Below are 25,651 nucleotides of genomic sequence, written 5' to 3'. Positions count from 1 at the left end.
TTTCCACAAAAATAAAAAAAAATGCGCTATTGTGGCCACTTTGTCCGTCCGTCCGTCCGTCCGCTCGTTTTGCGACGCTACTAGTTCTTTACCTTAAGAGCTATTGTTCTACTTTTTTCGCTATTTGGTTCGTTATGGTGTCGAGTCTTGTACCAAGGAAGGAATTTTTTCTGTACCGCTTACAAAAAAAAGTTATTGTAAAAAAAAACAAAAAACCGTTTTTTACATGTTCCATAATTTTACACTTTTGCCGTTTATTAACGATCCTAGAGATCGCTTACAATTTTTCATTGCTATCTCTCGTCTGCCTGTTGGTCTGTGCGTCTGTTCCTTTGTCTGTCTGTCCATCTATCTGTCCGTGTGAACGATAACTTTGTTTAGAAATGTTCGATCGCTTTTGTTTAGAAATGTTCGATCGCTTTTAAATCTCCGTTAGTTATGAACTGAATTGCATGAAATTCAATATGGGCATAGCTTTAGCCATATAATACGCAATGCCAAAAGTTGAATCGAATCGATTCAAAATTCACAGTGCTCTTTTCGCATCTCGACCATTTATAAACCGAATTGCAAACTTTTTTACTTATAAAAGTATTTGAATGAAATTTGATACATAGGCACTTGGAATAAAGGAGAATCAAACGCCAATTTCAAAATTTGGTTTTGCGCATGCGCAGTGCCAACTTTTTTATCTATGGAACCATTTAAGTGAAATTTGATACTTAGGCGCTTGGAACAAAGGAAAATCTAACATTAGTTTTAAAATTTAGGTTTGCGCATGCGCAGTTCCAACTTTCTTATTTAGAAAAGCATTGAAATGAAATTCTTCTCATAAACTGAAATTGAAGTAGCACGTCAACAATGGATTGCCCATGTGCAACGCTATCTTTCATATTTGTGGCCGGATTTATACGATTTTAACAGAAGTTGCATCTTACAAATGGGAAATGAATGCAAGTGGAAATGCGCTTTATGTAAATCGTTTACGATTACTTTTTAACTTGTTTTTTGTATAATGGAAAATCGAAGTTACAGTTGACGAAAGTTGGTCCCAAGTAAAGATCTTTAATTGACCATTTGACTTAGGTATAGGGCACGCTTAAAAAATACTTCTTTTCGGTTGATAAATTCAAATGTATAAAAAATAAAGGGTGTTCTTTATGAAAATATTGAATTTTGCGTATTCAAAGTTGGCTTAATTTCTGATTACGACCCTTAGTGCCTTTGTGGCCATTGTGAGTACCTCGTATTTTAGCTACATACAAACTTTACTGTTTTAAATGCAAATTTAATAATGAATAACAATAAAAGAATGCTCAAAAATAAAAAAAAAACCAAAACATATAGGGTTTGCATTTAAAAAATGACTTAGAGTATAAGGCCTCTCGTACCACATTACGAAAAAAACCTTGTGAATGAGGAATATGTTTGCAGTATTCAAACATAACGCCACCCTCCTTAATAGTTTCACATGAGCAAATGAGAAATGAGAGTTCTGAAATTAAAATATGGAAAGTAATATTGGAACTAGATGGAAACGACTAGATGGATTTCAGTAATTTAATTACAAACAATTTAGCGTGTTCGGAAACAGGAACTAAGCGCATCTACGATAACTATAAAACTTTTTCGACCCAGAGCCCGCGCTCTCTCCCAGGATGCTTTTGACAAAACTTTCCTAAACCGCAAAATGATTTTATTGCAGCGCGCGCGTAACTTTCTTCGTAAAACTCGTTCTTTGGGATACCTACTTGATTATAAAACACGAATACAATTTAACCGAGATGAAAAAACCGCTCCCCCTCGATTGTTCAATTGCTTCCAAAACAACGTGCCCCGAATACAAAACAGAATCATAACAAGAAACGATTTCTAATTTATAGGAACAATAAATTCAGACGTTTTAGTTGAACGGCGAAATCATCTCCTTTAAAAGTGCGGACGAGGGTGCCGCTTCCCCCTTTCGCGCGCACTTAACAAAATATGATTATATTTGTACTCGCCTCGAACAAATGTTCCTCATCTTGCTAAACAATAATGGGGTGACAGTGGTGTTTCTCCAAAAGTAACTCCTTCCGGATGCTGGCACCTTTTGTCTCCTTCCCGCACGAGAACTTCCTCTTAAAACTCGTTTCGGTTACGGAGCCGCCGCCGACGATTATAATTATGGGGGCGCTCGGTTTACACATGTTATATAAATTGTTCGAAATTGAGGATTTGTTTAGTATAGAAGGCCCAGAAATGACTAATGGCCGCTAATAACGCGAGCCCGACGATGCAATTGATAAACAGCTACTACACTGGGCTTAACCGGGGTTAGGAAAAGGGGATTTGCACTGTACGTTTATAAATTACGTGGAGATTACCGCCGCCCTGCCCTTGTTTTATTCTACTACAGAAAAGAGTGCATTGCATTCATAATTTTCGTTGCTTTTTGCAGACAATGAACGGCGGCGGGCTTTATGAATAGAATCCTATACAATTGTCCGGTCGTTCGGACCGATTTATTGCAGCTCGAGAAAATCAATTATGGAAATGGTTCTGGTATCTAGTAGGCTTATTTCAACTGTCATATTTTACAGTGCGTCTTTTTTTCTGGTAACTGAAGATGCCGTTACGAAACACATTAGGCTTCCAGAAACTTTCCAGCAGCCCTCGTAATCGTATAAATACGTTTTTTGACCTCCGCACGCATTGAGGATGTCAGAGAAGCGTGCTCGTAATGTAATGAAAGGAGTGTCCACGATTTTAATTCAAAGTGACGTAACATCCTTCCCATACATGTATTTTTCAAGCGCGCGCCAGAAGATAAATTATGTAAATTAATTAAACGTAAACAACGATCGCGCCCCGTCCCAGAAGATCGCCGAATAATTAAAGAGGCGAATGCAAACGTTCTTCTCTCCTAACTACTATTTAAGACATAAACTGCACCCGGGCGCTCTTCCCTCCATTTCGAAATACACAAAATCGCTAATAAATTTCGCTTTATTACCCTTATTGATTGTTGGTTGCCCTCTCAACATTACGCGATCGTTATTAATACCTTGGGGTTACCCGGCGAGAGAACGTATAATCAAAAAGTTAGATTAACTGATGGAACAATATTTTCGGAGGATCGATTCATCAACTTCCGAGGGAAAACAGTTTTTCTTTGCTTTATCCCTCCCCACAATATTAAGATTCTTAACGCGACTGACGTATTCGTTGGAATTTAAAAGCTACATTAGCGTTGAACCAACAAAGAGTTTCGTATTTTATTCTAATCACATTTGCCTACTTTTCGTGTACAAATTGAGCATTTTCTGGAAGGGGTGCGTGTTTTACAGATCAACATATTTCATCGAAACTCCACGAGCTAGAAAAAACAATCACGCAACCCGACACGAGTACAAATGTCCACTAGTGACTAGACCGTGGTAGTCATAGTAATTTCCAGTACTGGAGACATGGAACACCCTGTATATTTTAATCTAAAAAGACGCCACTGGAAATGTTTTACAGAGAGTGCATAATTCAAATTGAACAAGGACCAGGACTCGCGAGTGGGTACGCATCATGCTTTCTTGCTCGAGCTAAAAAGAGAAGGTGGCGGAAGTTTTTAGCTGTCAAGTTTCAAGGCAGCAGAACGTAAATAGCTTTGGATGATGTGTTGGATGTGCAAATAGAGGAAAATGTACCCTTTGTGTTACTATAATTAGCATAGGTTGTATGGTAATTGCTGTCGTTTTACTAAAATGTTTGCTTTTATAAATTTGAATTTGCAAGACCTTATATAACATTCCGAAATGGTCGTAAAATAAGTTAACAGTTGAAGTAAGAACCGTATTTAGGGGTAGGTCGGTCTGTCTGTACTAAACAGTTGAACCGATTGGAACAAAAATACACAGTAAAAGGAAGAGCTGAAAAGGTTTTGGGCAAAATCCCACATGCGCAAGTGTGTCAAAAAGTAACAAAACACTGTCAATTTTTGACGTTTTTCCATGTTATAGTGAACTATTGCATCGTGCGGGTGGTATCTGTGCTAACCACAAAAAATTTTTTTCTTAACCAGCCACAGTGCATTTCCCCATTTTTCGGATTAAATGAATATTTTGCAAAAACGAGACGTACCCTCAACTCGATGAATACGGGGGGTTGGGGCAGACCACTCAACTGTCTCTCGCCTGCTAAATTTGAGAAATTTTAACAAAATTGTACAGCAAATATAAATAGGTAAATGCCACATAAGTTGAACTAAAAACGCTTAATTGTTTGATTAAATTATGGTTCAAAAAACTTTTGCATGTACAGGGTGTCCCATTAATAATGGTCACAGGCCATATCTTGTGAACCGTTAATTGCAGCTTCGGGAAAAAAAATTGTTAACAAAAGGGGTCAAGAGAAATCGCTGAAATATCTGCAAAATTGATACAAGATTGCTATGCATGTATTTTTTATGCATGTTTGTTTGGTATATTTTAGGAAAAAAATCATTTTTCTACTTATCCATGAATCGTACGCCCTCTAGCGGCGAAGCTAGAAACTTGAAAATAATTTCCAGCGATTTCTCTTGGCCCCTTTTTTTAACAAAATTTGTTTCCCGAAGTTGTGCAATTAACGGTTCCATAGATATGATCTGTGACCATTATTAATGGGACACCCTGTACGTAGAAGTTTCATTGCGAATGTCGCTTTAATTACGTTTTAAAAATCACGAATTACGTTACGATCGTGTTGGGGAATTCTAGTTAGTTTAGCTAATGTTAGCATATTTATTTGCAAAGGAAAGTTGAAGATTAGTACAGGGTGTTAACAAAAGTTAAGGCATATGTATATTCACGTTCACGTACTTTACAAAATGTTACATTTGATGGTCATTTGGGATAAAAAGGTTTATTGTTAAGCGATAGCACATGTTCTGGTGCTGATGCCAAAGAAGCAGGTGTAGTAACACTAAGGGGAGATTGGTGGGGAATTATCAATAATTGGAACTTTGTAATTCTCGGGAAAATAATGATAAACTGTAGGTACAACTATGAGCAATATTAGCTGAAAGAGGAGGGTGGCCGGAGTAATACCAAGGGGAGTATTTATGGACTAATTAAAAATTGTTAAATAGCAAAAACCCCAGTGAATACTGAAACTAATAAATCGTACCTTCACTAACCACTTTTCTTAAATTATTCCCAGAGACTCGACTTCCCCCATTCACTGTTTATTAACCAATCTCCCCTTAGTCTTACAGTGTTTTGACGAATTGCGGGTTTCATATTGTGATTGGCGATTGATTTGAAAACTCTTAAAGAAGAAGCTTTTTATAGTGGAAGTGGCGTTTCCTTAAATACTGGAGACAACAAGAAAACGAGTCTGCTAGTTTCGCGACGGTTAAAAAGCGTGCACATTTGTTTACGCTAAATTCTCAGACAATTAGCCTTATTTGTTTTCTTGAAAGCGCAGCTCGTCATATTTATGATGAAATGTGCAGAAGCAAGTTAACTAAAGTGGTGGTGGGAGAAGTTTAACGCGTGGTGTCCGATTACGGAAAAAAGTGTCGGGGAGTTGAAAAATAAACCGCGTACGTGGTAATATGTCCAAAACCAGTTTTGTTTCAGGGATTTTGTTTTATTTCTTTCATGTGTTTCGGAATAAATGCTTATCATTTTCAATCATTTAATTGTGTGTTTATTCGAATCCATTATGCGACCCTGATACAGTTTTCATGTCAGATTCTTCTTATCGTGCAAAAGAATTATGGTTGTTTTGTTATTTTTAGCCAGCTGGAAGGGTGTTTTGTAGGTGGCGTAGTGGTCATCCCACACAGCAATATGTAGATTCAAAAAAACTACAAAATCATTTAAAAAAATTCAAAAATCGTTTTGACCTTTGTAATTTTTTTAAATCGTTTTGAATGGTTTTTTAATTCTTTAGAATCACTTCTGTGAATAATATCCTTTATGTTATATTTAAAAAAAATCAATATGCTCTTTTTATATGAAAATATACAGGGTGTTCCATTAAAAAAGTTAGGTTAGGTCATTAACTTTGTTACCTTACGATTTATTGTGGAAATGGCACATTATTCAGTAATCATCACACAGAAATTTTTGTAATACATATTTTTTAGGTTTTTTATTTACCTATTGTAATGATGCCAGTATGTTTATAGGTTTACCTATATATAGCACTTCCAAAAAAACACTCTTTCGTAATTATGAACTTTAAGGGTTGATATACTAACTCATAAATATCTCGGTCAAGCTCGTGAATCAGCCAATTCCGCCATATTGGAACAAAATGGCGGACATTTTTATATGTTAATGCGGTTAAAGAAACCTACCTACACCTGATCGGCCAAACCGAGAAGGACTTTTTGTATCTCTTTTAACTAAGAAAATATATGGTCATCCTGAAATTGAAACTTCTTTGATTTTCCCCGTATTTCCTAAGCGAATATTTTGAAATTTTGACTTTACCATTTTAAGTTTAACCCAAAAAGAGTACATGGCGTCCCCAAGGCAATAATTACACCTAGCGCTAGTTGGAGAATTTTACTCATTTGGAATTATAAAATAAAATGATGTTCCATAAGACCATAACGGGAGAATCTTACGCTGCATTGCGGGAATTCCTAAAAAAAAGCAAAGAAGAAAGTTTACGAAAATAAACTTTAAGAGAGAAATGCCATTTTGCACATCAGGAAAACCAGGTGCCAAATTCCTGACAGAACAATCTCCTAGCTCAAACCATTTTAGATTTTATTGTCTTAAAGGGGTTCACCCCCATTAATTACTGTTTTTGAAAGTAAAACGTGCATAACCAATTGCCATGTAAAATTTTTAAAAAATTTCGGGGAGGGGGGGTTAAACACACCTTCCATCCTTCATGGTATTCTAATGAAACGTTTCGTCGAACGGAATTGACTTCTATCCACGATCTATTATCGCGATGTATTATAATTCCTTACCTTTTTGTAATTGGGGGAGGGGTATGGGGCTTAAAAACGGGTATTATCCTTCATGGTATTCTAATGAAAAATATCAACAGCGGGAATTAACTTCTACTGCCCTCTTCTCCAACATCTTTTCGAGATAAGTTATACATATAGGCACTTCTGCGAATTGAGTCTCAAAAGAGAGTACTCATTATACAGGGATTAGAACGTTGATTTTAACATATCTATTGATGAGGTCAAAATCAATATCTCGAGAACGAAGTTGTCGAAGGAAAAAGAGAACGTTTGGACAAGAAATACCTATTGGCATTACACTATGCTATTGGTGATGTCAAAATTAATAGCTCAAGAAAGGAGTGTTGAAGGAGGGTTGTGTGCACAATTTGGAGTTGTTTAATATTCTTACGGTGAATATTTTCAGGAAACTTTTTATCATGAATTTTTTTGAACGGCTTGAATATTCTAATTGAACCTTGTATTAGCGCGACCAGTATAATTAAAAACAAATTTTTATTATATAATTAGCAGGGGGGTGGATTCTGCATTAAAATCGAGATTAAAAATACCGGCAGCTCGTGTCAATCAAACTGAGCCTTGTGCTAGCAGGCCCCCTATAATTAAAACCGAATTTTTATTATAATTAGCAGAGCTGAATTATGCTTTAAAATCAATATCGATTACAGTCGACAGACACGGCCAGAATATCTAATCTGCCTTTATTCAAAAAAGGCAGAATGGAGATGCTATTGCTAACCTCACTACCGTTTTTGCAATAAATACTGTAACCAAGACATCTAATTGATCTTGGGCAACTGTACTCCTCGGTCCTTACTACCCTTACAACTAAACAGAATTTTGCAAACGAAAAAATTACAGCCATAAACTTTTGCTTTTTCTCATCGGTCATTTGGCAACATTTCTTCCAATTCCATTAAAATTCCCCGCATTTCTCTCGTCTGCCTTTTGTGGTTTACGGTCCTGCACGCTGTTTTTGGCGTATGATTAAACCCTCCAAATGTCCCAGGCAAAAGTTAATTAAGCCAAACGAATAAGGTATAAATAGTAGAACCGGTTCTCGTTTTACAAATAAACAACCCCGCGTTGACGTCACACTTTTACCCAAAAACGTCGATCGATACACGTTTATTTTGAACAAAGCAAACATAATCATTTAAGGGGGGAAGGATAAACAAATTACCGTCCCGTTTCAGCTTTCGAAATCAATTCCGATTCTGTGAAGGAACGACTGCGGACAATATAATTTAGCTGTTAAATCTCGCTGAACTCACGTAATCTGGAAGGCACTCGTTACGTAATTACAATCAGAATTTCCAGCCTACGCGTTTTCTCGTTTTCACATTTTCAGCGCCTAAGGTAACGTCGTCCTATTATACGTTATAGGTCGATTAAAAACAATGGGGGGAATAACGAGGGTGGAGAGATTTGAGAAATTCCAAGGGTGAGTGATGATCACCGAAAGGGCGAAATCTATTTGAATGTCTCCCACCACGGAGCAAGACTCAATAATTAGCAATAAAGCGCAATCTTTCAAAGTTAATGAATATGGATGGTGCGTTTGGGGTCGTCTTGCGTTAAAGGTACATTACGATTTCCCGTATACGTGTCTTCTCCTTCGTGAGCAATTGATTTAATGAAAGGCTACGTAATTTCCACTCGAATTCTCTCCCTGACGATTTGAGGCTTCCCTTCTCTCCAGACAAACACTTGAGATTTTAGCGTGTCCCTGTCAGGTCAGCACGTCGCTAATTGCTATTTGAGATTAGAGGGCGCGGCGAGATCCCTGCGTCAAAATTAAAATTTATTTGAGACACCGTAAGAGGGTGGAACGAGTTAAGTGATATGAAGGAGCCTACTTAATGCTGGAAAAAGTTTTCAAGATAAAAACGCAGTGAACTTTCAAATTTCCCTCTCGTGATTAAACCAGAATTGATTCAAGTGCACTTTTCGCATGGGCCGAAATGACACATAAATTCAATATATCTCTTTAGTTTCTATGACAACAACCCTCTGACGTTTATGGCCCATTTTTTCCAGAACCACGTTTATCAATATTGTTAAAAATTGTACGGGTTTGCGATATTCGTTCACGTAGAAAACTGATGACTTCCTCGGCCGAAATGAAAGCTTTTTAAATTTAATTTTGCGTCTTCCTCAACGGGGAGGATTGATCATCTTTCCAATGCGAAACACCATCCCTTAACGATTATTGTTGAAAATTGATTTCCGGGCGTTCTAGGCCTCTGCTTTACTTAATAACGATATTAATTGGGACGATGGGATGTTCGACTGACAGACAGACACTTGATAATAATTATACAGGGTCCTGCAACAGTACGTCGGTCTTTCCTAGCTCATACCTGCTAAAAATATCAAAAAAACTTTTTGTGCAAATATCAACTATACCTAGGTGGTCGCGCATCTACAGAATTTACTTTTGAATGTACAGGGTGTCCCATTTTTACTGTGTCAAGTGACAACTGATTTTTTAAATGGAACATCCTGTATATTTTTAGTTATTTCGATGTCATTTTTTAACCTCTGCATGGAAACCTATTCACTTTGTGGTTTTTTTGTCAATGTTACCAAATTAATAATTTTGTTCCAAATAATAAATAAATTATCTGCTGCAAGTTACTCCCTATTTCGTATAGTACAATAAGATTAATTACAAAGGTGAATTTCGAAAAAAATGAACTAGTCTTTTTAAATAATCATATTTTACAATGTTGGTATATTTTACATGCAACACCCTATATATCTTAACGTCAATTTTTGGATTCCTTTTTCTGATCACAACCTATATTTCTTTTAGATCATAAACATTTTTCAAAATTTTGAAATTGCATATTTCTACCGTCAGCCATTTTTATTGATTGGTATCAGCTGCCATAGATACAATAAACAAAACAAAATCTCCATAAATCCATGGCCTACTATTTAAAAATATTGTTGCCTTGGTTTCACAAAAACTAAATCTTTTACGCTCCTTAAACTGTTACCGCCACTATTAAAACTTTTTGTGCAAATGTCAACTAAAGATGGCCGCGCATCTACAGAAATTATTTTTGAATGTACAGGGTGTGCCATTTTTACTGTGTCAAGTGACTACTGATTTTTTAAATGGAACACCCTTGGAAACCTATTCACTTTGTGGTTTTTCGTCAATGTTATACCAAATTATTAATTTTGTTCCAAATAATTCCCCATAAGCAAGTCCCAATTTATTAATCTGATTAAAAGGCAACACTTTGGTAATGAAAAACAAAAAAATAGGAACATTTCCCATTTCAAAGTGTCTTAACTATTTTCTATTCTTTATTTCTACATTCGATAGTCTGTTGTGTGCTCTTCAATTTTTATATGGGATATCCTGTGCCCAAACCCCGTATTTTTGTAGGTTATTCAATATTTTTTACTAAAATAGTTACACAATAATTAATTACATGTTGTGGTCCGTTATAATAAAAAACAAAAGAATGCCAGAGAGTAAGCTAGTGCCACAAATAAATTATCTGCTGCAAGTTACTCCCTATTTCGTAGTACAATAAGATTAATTAAAAAGGCGAATTTCGAAAAAAATGAACTAGTCTTTTTAAATAATCATATTTTACAATGTTGGTATATTTTAAACGCAACACCCTATATATCTTAACGTCAATTGTTTGTATTCGTTTTTAGCGCATTTCCACAAAAATAAAAAAAAGGCGCTATTGTGGCCACTTTATCCGTCCGTCCGTCCGCTCGTTTTGCGACGCTACTAGTTCTTTATCTTAAGAACTATTGTTCTACTTTTTTCGCTATTTGGTTCGTTATGGTGTCGAGTCTTGTACCAAGGAAAGAATTTTTTCTGTACCGCTTACAAAAAAAGTTATTGTAAAAAAAACAAAAAACCGTTTTTTACATGTTCCATAATTTTACACTTTTGCCGTTTATTAACGATCCTAGAGATCGTTTATAATTTTGCATTGCTATCTGTCGCCTGCCGGTTGGTCTGTCCGTCTGTTCCTTTGTCTGTCTGTCCATCTATCTGTCCGTGTGAAGGATAACTTTGTTTAGAAATGTTCGATCGCTTTTACATCTCCGTTAGTTATGAACTGAATTGCATGAAATTCAATATGGGCATAGCTTTAACCATATAATACGCAATGCCAAAGGTTGAATCGAATCGATTCAAAATTCACAGTGCCCTTTTCGCATCTCGACCATTTATAAACCGAATTGCAAACTTTTTTACTTATAAAAGTATGTGAATGAAATTTGATACATAGGCACATGGAATAAAGGGAAATCAAACGCCAATTTCAAAATTTGGTTTTACGCATGCGCAGTGATAATTTTTTTTATTTATGGAAGAATTTAAATGAAATTTGATACATAGGTGCTTGGAATAAAGGAAAATCTAGCGCCAGTTTCAAAATTTTATTTTGCGCATGCGCAGTGCCAACTTTTTTATCTATGGAACTATTTAAGTGAAATTTGATATTTAGGCGCTTGGAACAAAGGAAAATCTAACATTAGTTTAAAATTTAGGTTTGCGCATGCGCAGTTCCAACTTTCTTATTTAGAAAAGCATTGAAATGAAATTCTTCTCATAAACTGAAATTGAAGTAGCACGTCAACAATGGATTGCCCATGTGCAACGCCATCTTTCATATTTGTGGCCGGATTTTTACGATTTTAACAGAAGTTGCATCTTACAAATGGGAAATGAATGCAAGTGGAAATGCGCTTTATGTAAATCGTTTACGATTACTTTTTAACTTGTTCTGATTAGATTGATGTATCACAACCTATATTTCTTTTAGATACAATTATATCATATTTTTCAAAATTTTGAAATTGTATGTTTCTACCGTCAGCCATTTTTATTGATTGGTATCAGCTGCCATGGATACAATAAACAAAACAAAATCTCCATAAATCCATGGCCTACTATTTAAAACTATTGTTGCCTTGGTTTCACAAAAACTAAATCAGGAAGGAAGCCAAAGCAACAATATTCTAATTAATATACCAGCCAGATCTTTATATGTCTTAAGAAGTTATTTTATTTGCATAAAATTAGGCGCCCTTCAGAAGAGATTTTGCCATTTAAAACTAGACATAGGGAACAACACTCCACGTAAATCTCTATGTCTACTTCTTAATAAATGGCACTGTATATTTATGTGATGAATTGTTATTTGTATGTTTTCTGTTTATCATCTTTTTGGCCGCTTTGCGGACGCTACCGATGATGCTTTTTGTTATACACATACAGGGTGTATAAAAAGTAAGTCATATCAAACAAGAATTGTTGATAAACGTTGAATGATTAAATATTTGTCACAATCTGACGGTTTTCAATTTTTTTTCTGACGTCATAATTTCAGAATGTGATGTCAAAAATTTTTTTAAATGTGAACCTATATTTTTTGTCAATGTGTGGTAGTATTTTGTTTTCTCTGTACGTCCATGTAAAAAAAATCCGAATTTGAATCCGTTGGATTTTTCTTGTGGGGCCACCTTAAAAGTCTCCCCCCTTTTCTCTCATTCGCCACAAAATTAACAGCTTGGTAGGTATAATGAAAATGAAAAGATATGTACAGGGTGTTCCTATTTACCTGATTCATTACAATTTCTATACATCCAGAAGTATAAGTGTAATCAATACGAATCAACCTAAAATCTAACTTCTAGATTTATAGAATTTGAAATGAATATATGTATACCTTATTAACGAGCTCCTAGCGGGTTTATAATTTTGCTATGTCTGTCCGTCCGTCCGTTAGCACGATATCCTATTTTAATATTAAATTTCTATTTCCATATAGAACTTTAGATTCATGGCAATCTGTCAGTGATGACAGGAGTGATTATAGACATTACCAATGTGACAGGTGCAGTCGGAAAAGTGGGCAATGAAAATTAAAGTTTCACGACGATTTTGAGTAAAAAATAAAATACCCAAAAATCTCCATTGGGATTTTAGATCTTGGAGTTTCCCAACCAAATTCAAATGTTTCAGAATCAGTAAGTTAAATGAGTGAAATGGTGAAAAATACATAAAAATGAGAAAATTCCTACCGGAACAATAAACAACAAAATTTATAGTCTCATCAGACCGATCGTATGACCCGCAAATGGATTTTCTATTTGCATGATAAAATCGGTCTTTGTGCCCGTTTCCCTTTCATATAAAATTTGTTTGCCAAATATTTGGATTCATCGTTTTTCGAATGAATTTAAACGTTCTTTGACCGCCTCGTCTTTCAGGCTTCCGCTTATTAATATGTCGAATAGATACGTTTTCCCCTCGCCTTTCCTTTTGTTCGCGAACTCACTGCGCTTCCGGTTATAAAATGCAAAATTCGCGATATCGGAAAAGGCAATTTTTTTGTAAATACTCGCGTAAACGAAAGCTTTCCTACCAGTTCCCACGAAGAGCTTAATCTAATTATGAAAAGGGCGCACAAATGAAAAGCGACTCTGGTTAATTATGTCAACTCGAGAAAGCTCTAAACCTCCCCTAAACAGCCTGTTATGAATAATCGCGGAAATAAAACAGCAGTCGTCAGTAGTCAGCAGAAATAAACTGAAAAGAATGAAGTTGCTCGACACGTTTCATTCAATGCGGATATACATAGAAGACCGCATTCGAATAATAATAAAAAGACATCAACGAGCGTCTCATGTGAAAGATCTTGCAACCATCTGGCGGCCATATAATTACTTTAATTACAAATCTAATAATAAATGGGAAAACGCTATCAGACACGAAGCTATTTCGTGGGGGAAGCGTATGACCGGAAGCGGACCACTCGTAGGACAAAAAATCTATTGTTAAACAAGAAGGGGGGGAGCCCCCTTGCAGTTAGAGCCGATTATACTTATCACGTTCGTGATCGTGTAATTTCAATCTACGCCGGCTGAATGGATATACGCAATCGACAACACTGTACGTGGAAAATTAGAAATTAGGGAGGTACTCGTTCAGAATAAGATGCTTTTCTTTTTTCTTCAACGTTCCATGCGAAAATCGGTATCGGTAACGCCATTTTTTCAATATCGCTCCCAGAACATTTTGGCGCATATTGCATTATGTTTGCACTTTCAATCCGTGGACCAATCTTATTTATGCACCAAGTTTGTTAGCAAAACATCAAACCACATTACATAGTGGAAACAGCAGAAAAAGTAACTAGCTTGGTGGTACTGCTCAAATATGGGTAAATGTACTAATTATTTTTTACTTTGTAATTACTGTATTTAGCGTAGGATGTAGGGTAATTGTTTCGTATTACTTGCCTGGTGATTTGTTAGGGTGTTTTACAAATTTGAATTTGCAAGACCATTAATTAATATGATTCTGTTTCGGCGTCAGGGCTGGTTTTAGCATTTATTAGCGGGAGCTTTGGGATTAATGTACAGACTGTTTGATACGTAGGTAGGTAGAATCCATAATGTCAAACAGTTTCAAGATTGAGCTACTAGTTCAAAAGTTACAGCCCTTTGAATTTTCTTTCGAAATTGGTTTCTAGTCTGTAACTTTTTTTTGAGAAGTCTGATCGAAAAAGTACGAATTGTTTTGGATTCTACGCACCAACATTTATAAGAAAAAATGTTTTCCCGGGAAATTTTGGTGCAGTCGATTTTTGATAAAAAAGGAAGGTTATACACTGCCTTTTTTTAAGGCAGGGAAAAAAAAATTGTCTCAGATCGACCCGGAAAAAAATTTTTCTTATAGAATGGGGCCTGTAGAATCCATAATGTCAAACAGTTTCAAGATTGGGCTACTAGTTCAAAAGTTACAGCCCTTTCAATTTACTTTCGAAATTGGTTTCTAGTCTATAACTTTTTTTTTAGAAGTCTGAGCGAAAAAGTACGAATTGTTTTGGATTCTACGCACCAAAATTAATAAGAAAAAGTGTTTTCCCGAAAGATGTGGGTAGCTTTCATTTGAGATTAATATACAGGGTGTTGATTGTTTTATGTGAATTTGTTCTTGATTTGCGATAATAACTAGTAATTCATGATACTTTTGGTTTAAATGTAACAAGATTGGTTTTCGAGCCAAAATAAAAGAGGCAAACGATGCGATTCAGAGAAACGAACAGGGTACGTGAATAAGAAGCGTTCCGCCTGAGTGGAGAAGTCAGTAGATTTCTTGAATGGTTTTCCTCAGACCTGACCCTTTGTTCGAAACTGTTTCCTAGCCAAAACGAATCCTCGGAAAGAGCTTCAAATTGAAGTCCATAGAATTAACCCTTCGAGAATGGTTTATTCTTGTTTAGTTTAGAGACTATGTTTATGGTTCTATTTTAATTGTAAATTATTTGTACCTAGCTCATGGAACTCAGTGCTAGAACTGCCTTCGCTTGGCCCGGAAGTCAAATAAGATTGAATGTTATATTTCCACTCCTTTCGCCCTCGTTTATGCTGCAGTACCGTGTGTCCCATTTTGGTTGAAACTCAGATGTTTTTAAAGATAGAGACCCGACCCTGTGTCACTTTTTTGTGAAACTTTTCATACCACAAACAGAAACAATCTAGCTACGTTTGTTTCTGAGATACAGGGTGAAACCGAAAAGTTCGTATTTTTTGGATGTTTATCTGCCCATGTAAGATAGAACAAGTAAAAAGGTTTTCGCCCTAAGGCGAGTAACTTCAGCGCAATTTCCATGAATGATGAGTACTTCCCAATAGGCCATAGCTGTGTGCGCTGTGATTTTCTTTACTAGAGGCATCTATCGTTAAAATTTCAAAGAAATATCTTGACAAATAAAGAATTTGGCACTGACTGCGCATGCGCACATCTAATTTTTGCAATATCAGTTAATAACAGTTGATATTCATTAGTCTGATGTTTATAATATGCGATACGTTTGCTTACACTAAAAGCATCTTTGGGTAAAATTTCAAAGAAATACCTCCATAAATATGAAAGTTGCCATTGCGCATGCGCAGTTTAATTGTCAAGATTTTCCTTGGCTCCGGCGCTAGAGCTATACGCTACCGAATGCAAAAAGAACGAAGTTAATATCTTGAAAACTGTAGGAGTAGTTCAGGCCTCGGACAGACGGACTGACAGAGAAAGTGGCTGCAATAGCGCACCCAACTTCGTTGGAAAATGCGCTACAAAAGATAAAAACTGTTTATTTTAGATATTTTTACGTAGAATCCAGTGGCGTAGTAAAAAAAATGGTTTGTCCACCATTTCTGAGATTTGACTCAAAGTTGGTATTTTTTAAATGCAACACTGTATATCTTAACGTCAATTGTTTGCATTCTTTTTCATGATTACCTTCAATTAAACCTTTTTCGGTTTTTAAATTGTAGGCCATGGATGTAAGGAGATTCTGTTTTGTTTATTGTATCCCCATGGCAGCAGATACCAATGAATAAAAACGGCTGACGGTAGAAACACGCCATTTCAAAATTTTGAAAAATATGATATAAAGTTTGATATATTAATATTATACTATGTATATAAAAAAATATAGGTTGTGATACATTAATGTAAGCAGGAAAACGAATGCAAAAATTTGCGTTAAGATATATAGGGTGTTGCATTTACAAAATACCAACATTGGGTCAAATCTTAGATATATGGCGGATCAACGCCTGTACGTAAAAATATCTAAAATGGGGAGTTTTTACCTTTTTTCTATCTTACATGGGTAGTAAGATATGATAAACATCCAAAAAAGTCGAACTTTTCGTTTTCACCCTGTACACTGCAGTCTCAACCAAAATAGAACACACGGTACAAATTATGCAAAAATTTTATTATCATGTTACGCTCCTTTGAAGTTTTTATGACTACAAAACAATCCTGAATATTTGAATACTTACTGTTATGCAAATAAGCCATAGGCCTGTTCTGGCCAAAATGACAGGCGCCTGAGCTCTACCCATATTCTTCATACCGTGATCTTTGATGTGAATGTCGGGTTCCGTTGTATAACAGTCTTAGTAAATAATTTCCAGTCCGTGGAAGATGGTGGTACAATATTTTAAATAGCAGTGTAAAAGTCGCGGTTAAAAAGGAATTAAAATTTTTCGATCTTGTCATACAGGTTGAAAACGATTATAAGTAAAACTGTAAAATGCAAATTGGAAAAGAGGTAAGAAAGTAAGTGAGTACATCAATGAAGTCCCTAGAGCTATTCTCGTATGATAAAGTGAAGCCAACACCTGTGTGAACTTGGCCCCCCAACTTTACAAAGCAATAATTTTCGTGATTGAAATCGATTGCGCTTCGTTTGCGCACAATTGCATTTTGTTTGCGCGCTGCCCGTTTCAAAATTACGAAGGAATCAAATTTGGGGGGGCCAACTTCACAACTGCCCCCCAAGTTTACAAATTTGATATTTTTTTTCTTGTGATCGTTTGTGCTTCGTTTGCGCATGTTTGCGCTACCAATACCTTCGTTTGCGCCCCCGTCGTTTTTGAGTTATTCCAAATACAAAATTTCATACTGGCCCCCCATGTTTCAAATTTGCTATTTTTTTTCCATTTGATCGTTTGCGCTTCGTTTGCACACGTTTGCGCACAATTGCATTTTGTTTGCGCGCTGTCGGTTTCACAATTACGAAGGAATCAAATTCGGGGGGGCCAACCTCACGACTGCCCCCCAGGTTTACAAATTTCACTTTTTTTCTTGTGATCGTTTGCGCTTCGTTTGCGCATGTTTGCGCTACCAATAGCAATACAATTAAGGCCTCGGACAGACGGACGGACAGAGAAAGTGACTGCAATAGCGCACCCAACTTCGTTGGAAAATGCGCTAAAAATGTCAAATTTGTAAAGATGTGGGGCAGTCGTGAAGTTGTCCCCCCCAAATTTGATTCCTTCGTAATTTTGAAACGGGCAGCGCGCAAACAAAATGCAATTGTGCGCAAACGTGCACCAACGAAACGTAAACGATCAAAAGGAAAAAAACCGCCAAATTTGAAAAATGGGGGAGCCTGTATGGAATTTTGTATTTGGAATAACTAAAAAACGACGGGGGCGCGAACGATTGGGAGCGCAAACATGCGCAAACGATCACAAGAAAAAAAAGTGAAATTTGTAAATTTGGGGGGCAGTCGTGAAGTTGGCCCCCCCGAATTTGATTCCATCGTAATTTTGAAACCGACAGCGTGCAAACAAAATGCAATTGTGCGCAAACGATCAAATGGAAAAAAAATGTCAAATTTGTAAACTTGGGGGGCAAACGAAACGAAACATGCGCAAACGATCAGAAGAAAAAAAATGTCAAATTTGTAAACTTGGGGGGCAGTTGTGAAGTTGGCCCCCCAAATTTGATTCCTTCGTAATTTTGAAACCGGCAGCGCGCAAACAAAATGCAATTGTGCGCAAATGAAGCGCAATCGATTTCAATCACGAAAATTATTGCTTTCTAAAGTTGGGGGCCAAGTTCACACAGGTGAAGCCAACCCTAATTTGAATTTGATTGTTTTTGTAATTACCATGTTTAATTAAATTTCACTCTCCCCATTTCTAGCTTTTTCTTTATGTTGGCCAATCCTTAGAGCGACACACACACCTCCTCGTTTCACAACACAACGAAGGTCCAACAAGTCCAAATATAAACTCAAAAGCAACCCATAAACGCTCGACGAAAAAACTAATAAACCCTTAAAAACATTCTGAAGGCTCGTGGACTAATAGCTCAAGCTCTTAAAAGCCCTTACAAATTCTTAAAATTCATAAAAGCTTCTAAGGGCACTTCAATGTTCGGTTTTCAAATACTCATAAACATTACATGACTAAAAGCCTCTTGGAGACTTCAAAAAAAAACCTATTAGATTTTCCTGCAGTTTTCCTAATTCGTGAGGTAAATATCGGAGTAGTATAGAACAACTTAAGACCTTCTGCAGGGGCACCTCTAAAAAACATTACGCGGGTCACTCTGTAATTGGGCGCAAGCCTGTTGAGGGCCCAGAACAAGAGAGAGATAATAAATATATAAATAAAAGGTTGTGGAGACCATAAAAAACTCTTAAAGAAAAAATTTGTCGACTTTTGAATATACAGAGTGGCCCAACGAGAAGTATACAGAGGGCTTTTAGGGTATTAAATTTAGAAATTTCGAAAAATCCTCGAACACGTCAATTTTGTATTCGAGGGGAACAACTTTTGGAATACAAATCACGAAAGCAAGTCTTCACCCCTCTACGTAGGGAGCTTAATCCCTAAAATTTTAAATGGAAACCTATGGCCAATGCTTTTTGGTTATCGCTACGTCCGAGTTGTAATTAATATTTTTTTGCGAGTCCCTATCCGGTTTACTTATTTATTTTTGCTTTGTTGGTTTGGAAAATCACTCTTAAAAATCGTCCCAATTACCAAAATCTCATAAAAATGCTAAATAAAATGCACCCGTTACAAATGTACCCCCAAATAAGATCTGACCTGGAAAAATAATAGGCCCTCAAAGTGCTTGCCCCAGAGTTGCGTCCGACTCCTTTGAATTCGACTAAAATGTACAGTGTCTCTAGTAGATCGACAATACAGAGCGAAAACATCCTACTGGAAACGCATAAAAGAGTATTGTGGGGGTGGGTGGTGATTATTGGAAACCAATCCATCTATATTTTTGCAATCTCATCTCACAGTGCGATTTCTTTTCTAGGGGGAGCGAATGAATGAAGAGTGCCCTTGGAGAGCCAGCCACCAACAACAGGTTATTTCGCTATTTCCAAATAACCGGCATCAACATCCTTTGTTGTGCGGCGGTAAGACGAAATCTATACATCTCGGGTTATTAATTTTATGAAAAATTGCGATCGTTATTTGTAAGAAAGGACGCGACGATTACGAAATACGCGAAATGGGGATAGTAAATCTACATTTCAGGAATGGGATATACGAAGGAATATGAAAAATTAGATTTTTAATGGAAATATGTTGGGACGCTCAACTTGCCACGTGTAAAATTCTTCTCATGCCGAAGCCACTTTCATAAATCTGCACGGGCAAAGTGAATTAGTTTCGCCTACCGTTTTCACTTCATGAACACAAGACACGCACTTAGGAAACAACATTTTTCATTAAACTACAACTTGGCATTTTCTTCCATTAGCCAACAATAAAAATATGTGTTTGCGAACGGGATCGTATTGGTTTTCCGGCGAGCATATTGAACTTTTCCCAGTCCCCTAAATTACAATTGTACACATGTAAGACTAAGCCGAAAAATCCCAAGGGAACTCGGTTAATACAGCCTGCGGCAAGCGAGACTACTTTGAGAAAAAATTTGGAGAAAACTCCGGGGAGCGGACCTAACTTTTGATATAAACGACTTGCGTTTCGGCCGTCACATTTAATAACGCCCGTTTTTCCCCAATTAGAAACTTCCATCGAACGATCGTCCGATAGGTTTTGCAATTTCGAATTCCCGGCGGACTGAGAAGGGAGAAGAAAGCGGCGGTTTCGTCAATAATGCATCGTTGGAAGTATCAACGTTGAAAAAGACATTTAAATTTAGTATTCGAAAGTCGATTTTCCAAGGAAATCGACGCGTTGGAATAGTAACACAATTTGTGGGCCGATGGCAATTATTTCTAGGTCTAAGAGATGGAATTCTTTAAGTTTTACGTTTAGACCTTTAGTCATTTATTTGGTCAAATATTGACTTTTATTTTCCTTTTGCAGAATTTCCCGTAAATATCCCTCCCGCGCCAATTTCCTTCAATCGCACCAATTATCTACACTTCTATTTTCCGGTCATTTCTTTCACGGACAACATCTTCATTGCTTAAAAATTTTCTTTACCCATACTTTCTTGCGTTTCTTTAATTTTCCACAATTTCTACACGAAACTCGTCGCGGTATTTTCATTTCATTAAAACACAATCAACATTTGCTGAAAATAGTAGATGAAATCAGCTGTTCATGTTTACTATCGGCTTTATGTTATCTTATCTCACCACTTGATATTTCCATCCGTCAACGCTATTGTTTATTTTGTTTAAGTACCTAATCTAACGTATAATTATAATTCGGTGGCAGATTGTCCATAAAGAACAACACTAGGGGTCCAAAGAGTTTGGAGGTAATGAAGGAGGTGTTCATTTTCAAGGTAAAAGTTCAACCATTTCCACTACAGTGTAAAAAAAACATTTTTCTCACCGGAAAATTCCTCCATTCCCCTAATGTTTGCTGCTTGAACCATGAAATTATTGCCCGAAAAGTTCTATCCCAGCTCGAGCTTGAAGGAAAATTTGGAAAGTTCGAAGTAGAAGCAAAGATTTTGGGTGGCCACAATCATCTGATTTGAGGGTTGTAACTTTTGTGCGCCATCAAATAAGTTTGTTTCTCTAATCGATTATGTTATAAGGGTTCACAATCAACCCCCTAATTGCGTATCAAAATTCAACCCCGAGAAGATTAGAAATTACTTAATTTTTGAGAAAATTCGATCTTAGGTGGAATACACTCATCTGATTTGGGGGTTGTAAGTGTTCCGCCCCATCAAATATTTTTGTTACTTTAATCGATTATGTTTAAAGTGTTCACATCAACCCCCTAATTCCGTATCAAATTGTAACCCCACGAAGAAATTGCTTAATTTTTAAGAAAATTCGATCTTAGGCGACATACACTCATCTGGTTTGGGGGTTGTAACTTTTGTACCTCATCAATAATTTTTGTTTCCTTAATGGATTATGTTATAAGGGTTCACAATCAACCCCCTAATTACGTATCAAAATGTTATCCCGCGAAGTTTAGAAATTACTTAATTTTTGAGAAAATTCGATCTTAGGTGCAATACACTCATCTGATTTGGGGGTTGTAAGTGTTCCGCCCCATCAGATTTTTGTTACTTTAATCGATTATGTTTAAAGGGTTCACAATCAACCCCTAATTGCGTTAAACCCCAAGAAGTTTAGAAATTACATATTTTTTTAGAAAATACGATCTTAGGTGAAATACACTTATCTGATTTGGGGGTAGTAACTTTCGTGCCCCCCAAATATCTTTGCTTCCTTAATCGATTATGTTTAAAGGGTTCACAATCAACCCCTAAATGCATTCAACCCCAAGAAGTTTAGAAATTACTTAATTTTTAAGAAAATTCGATCTTAGGTGGAATACACTCATCTGATTGGGGGTTGTCAGTGTTCCGCCCCATCCAATATTTTTGTTACTTTAATCGATTATGTTCAAAGGGTTCACAATCAACCCCTAAATGCATTCAACTCCAAGAAGTTTAGAAATTACTTAATTTTTAAGAAAATTCGATCTTAGGTGGAATACACTCATTTGATTTGGGGGTTGTAAGTGTTCCGCCCCATCAAATATTTTTGTTACTTTAATCAATTATGTTTAAAGGGTTCACAATCAACCCCTAATTGCGTTAAACCCCAAGAAGTTTAGAAATTACATATTTTTTTAGAAAATACGATCTTAGGTGAAATACACTTATCTGATTTGGGGGTAGTAACTTTCGTGCCCCCCAAATATCTTTGCTTCCTTAATCGATTATGTTTAAAGGGTTCACAATCAACCCCTAAATGCATTCAACCCCAAGAAGTTTAGAAATTACTTAATTTTTGAGAAAATTCGATCTTAGGTGGAATACACTCATCTGATTTGGGGGTTGTAAGTGTTCCGCCCCATCAAATATTTTTTTTACTTTAATCGATTATGTTTAAAGGGTTCACAATCAACCCCTAAATGCGTTCAACCCCAAGAAGTTTAGAAATTACTTAATTTTTAAGAAAATTCGATCTTAGGTGCAATACACTCATCTGATTTGGGGGTTGTAAGTGTTCCGCCCCATCAAATATATTTTTTACTTTAATCGATTATGTTTAAAGGGTTCACAATCAACCCCTAATTGCGTTTAACTCCAAGAAGTATAGACATTACTTAATTTTTGAGAAAATTCTATCTTAGGTGGCATACAATCAACTGATTTGGGGGTTGTAACTTTTGTGCCCCCCAAATATCTTTGTTTCCTTAATCGATTATGTTTAAACCGTTCACAATCAACCCCCTAATGGAGTATCAAAATGTTATCCCGCGAAGTTTAGAAATTACTTAATTTTTAAGAAAATTCGATCTTAGGTGGAATATACACTCATCTGATTTGGGGGTTGTAAGTTTTCCGCCCCTTCAAATATTTTTGTTACTTTAATCGATTATGTTTAAAGGGTTCACAATCAACCCCTAATTGCGTTCAACCCCAAGAAGTTTAGAAATTACTTAATTTTTAAGAAAATTCGACCTTAGGTGGAATGGAATAGACTCATCTGATTTGGGGGTTGTAAGTGTTCCGCCCCATCAAATATTTTTGTTACTTTAATCGATTATGTTTAAAGGGTTCACAATCAACCCCCAATTGCGTTCAACCCCAAGAAGTTTAGAAATTACTTAATTTTTAAGAAAATTCGATCTTAGGTGGAATACACTCATCTGATTTGGGGGTTGTAAGTTTTCCGCCCCATCAAATATCTTTGCTTCCTTAATCGATTATGTTTAAAGGGTTCACAATCAACCCCCTAATGGAGTATTAAAATGTTACCCCGCGAAGTTTAGAAATTACTTAATTTTTGAGAAAATTCGATTTCAGGTGGCATACACTCATCTGATTTGGGGGTTGTAACTTTTGCACTCCCTCAAATATTTTTTGTTTCCTTAATCGATTCAGTTTAAAGGGTTCAAAATCTACCCCCTAATTCCGTATCAAATTGTAACCCCACGAACTTTAGAAATTGCTTAATTTTTAAGAAAATTCGATTTTAGGCGAAATACACTCTTCTGATTTGGGGGTGTAACTTTTGTGCTATCAAATATTTTTGTTTTTAGGTAAAATCACAGGCTAAACACAATAAACAATTAGGGAGCTATTGTAACGAGAGGACATTTTTTGCGATTTTATTCCATTGAAACAATAGGAAAAATAAATTGTAAAGATTAAATGCAGTTAAGGTTGCAATTATATTCCCCCAAACAAATATTCATTAGTAGTATCGTATTACGTAATAAAAAGAGGCAATATAAGGTTTCATATCTGACGCTGCGAGTTGGGTTCCTCTGACAAGGAGATAATTTCTGCTGCCTCGGCATTTTTTGGAGACAGCCTTCGATATGGAGAGCCGATGCATATTAACGAACCAACCAGTCTTATTAGACTAGTTTATTTGGTGGGATCAAAGATTTCACTAGAAAGGCCCTTTAAAATAAAGTATCCCTCGAAGAAAACAACAATTCGCGTATGTCAGCGTATTTTGCAAGAAAACAAACATGAAAGTAACTTTTCGATGGTCACTCAGTATACTACGAAATATATAAATAGTATATTATAATGACAGAATGAATTTAAACGTTAAAATACTACTCACCAATAAAAACCTCGTTAGCAATATCATGGAACTTACCTGAAACAAAAACACAGAATTTAGCGAAATGCTTTTCTTAAAAAATACAGAAAGCAAATTAAGTAGTAATTTAAATTTAAATTTCCTTTTTCGTAACAGCAATTTTCCAAACACGTGGAAATTAGTTCAAATTGGTTACCAAATACACTTCGACTACAACCCTTCGAAGGGCAAATAAATTAAAATTCACACCACGTTACATTCGTTTACAGCCGAAATCTCGTATATTTCTCCCTTATCGGTAAAGAGTTTGGTTTCAACAGCCATTCTGAGAGAGGAATTTTTCATATTCCCCCGTGGGTTATTGAAATCACTCACAAATAGCTCAATATTGAGATCGCGAGATTCCCGAATACGCTTCAATTAAAAGGGGGGGTTCCTGTATAACGAAAATGGATACTTCAGAAAATGATTTTCGGCTTCTAATTAAATAAAATTCAAACACTGCGATCCCCGCGCGTGATTAGGGTTCTCATCAGAGATTGGCAATTAATATTAAATTAAAATTTCAATGCCAATTTTGTCTCTTACGCTCAACTAAACGTCCTAATGAAACAGTGGATAGGACTGGGTAAATAACAGAGAGATATAATAATCGACCTAGATTGGGGCAAATATTTGCTTAAAGTTACGGAATAGATCTCTTTATGTGGCAATAAATAGTACGCCTCCCACAATGGGGAACTAACTCCTAATAGACCTATTTTATATATAAGAACCATGTAATTATGAACATTTTCAGAGTAGATTCCATTGGGGAGAAAAAATCATTGCAAAAAACGCTATGCGGTATGAATTCCTGAGCATCCTGTATTGAGGGAAAATTTCAATACAGCAACTGCAAATAATTGCGACAAGCCCTTCAGGAATGTAAGCTCCTGATACAGTAATCACATCAGTCCGACGTTGGGGTTGGGCACCCTGTATAGTAAAGCCTAATTACGGCGAACAAAAACTGTGCGGTTATCGCAGAATCGCTTAGATGCCGGATAAAATCGGATTGCCAGAGGCGATACATAATTTTCAGATTCCCCCCGACACGTAGATTGCACCCCATTAATTTCGCACTTGCACTTGCATCCCGAGGGAGATTGATAGCCAAGGGCTGGTTTCGCCAACTTCGTGTTGTTTTCACACTTCTCGCGCTTATGCCGCGGTTGAGTGCGGAAAATGCGATCAAAGGTAAATAATTTTCAGCCTGATTAGTGCAGTTTACGCGAATAGATTGGGGGGAATAAATTGTAGGTAGTGTGCGAAAAAATTCGACCGCAAGTACTTAGCTTTAATTAAAGCAAATTATATTTACATTATTTGATGATCCGTA

General features: G+C 36.3%; 1 protein-coding gene across 6 annotated transcripts in view; it reads right to left on the bottom strand.

Moving 5' to 3' along the window:
- The window catches only part of LOC116173216 (cyclin-dependent kinase 14), an 84,763-nt gene that overhangs the window by 38,860 nt on the left and 20,252 nt on the right, over window positions 1-25,651 (bottom strand). For 3 of the 6 annotated variants that reach the window (XM_031490557.1, XM_031490554.1, XM_031490555.1), the window contains exon 3: window positions 24,292-24,327. The exons of the other annotated variants lie outside the window; for them this stretch is intronic. In XM_031490557.1, coding sequence (XP_031346417.1) covers window positions 24,292-24,327 — 36 coding nt within the window. The remainder of the gene's footprint in view (window positions 1-24,291; window positions 24,328-25,651) is intronic. 6 annotated transcript variants of the gene reach the window in all.

This window comes from Photinus pyralis, unplaced genomic scaffold, assembly GCF_008802855.1.
Source record: "Photinus pyralis isolate 1611_PpyrPB1 unplaced genomic scaffold, Ppyr1.3 Ppyr1.4_LG6, whole genome shotgun sequence".
Taxonomy (NCBI): domain Eukaryota; kingdom Metazoa; phylum Arthropoda; class Insecta; order Coleoptera; family Lampyridae; genus Photinus; species Photinus pyralis.
This window is presented reverse-complemented; position numbering and strand designations above follow the sequence as displayed.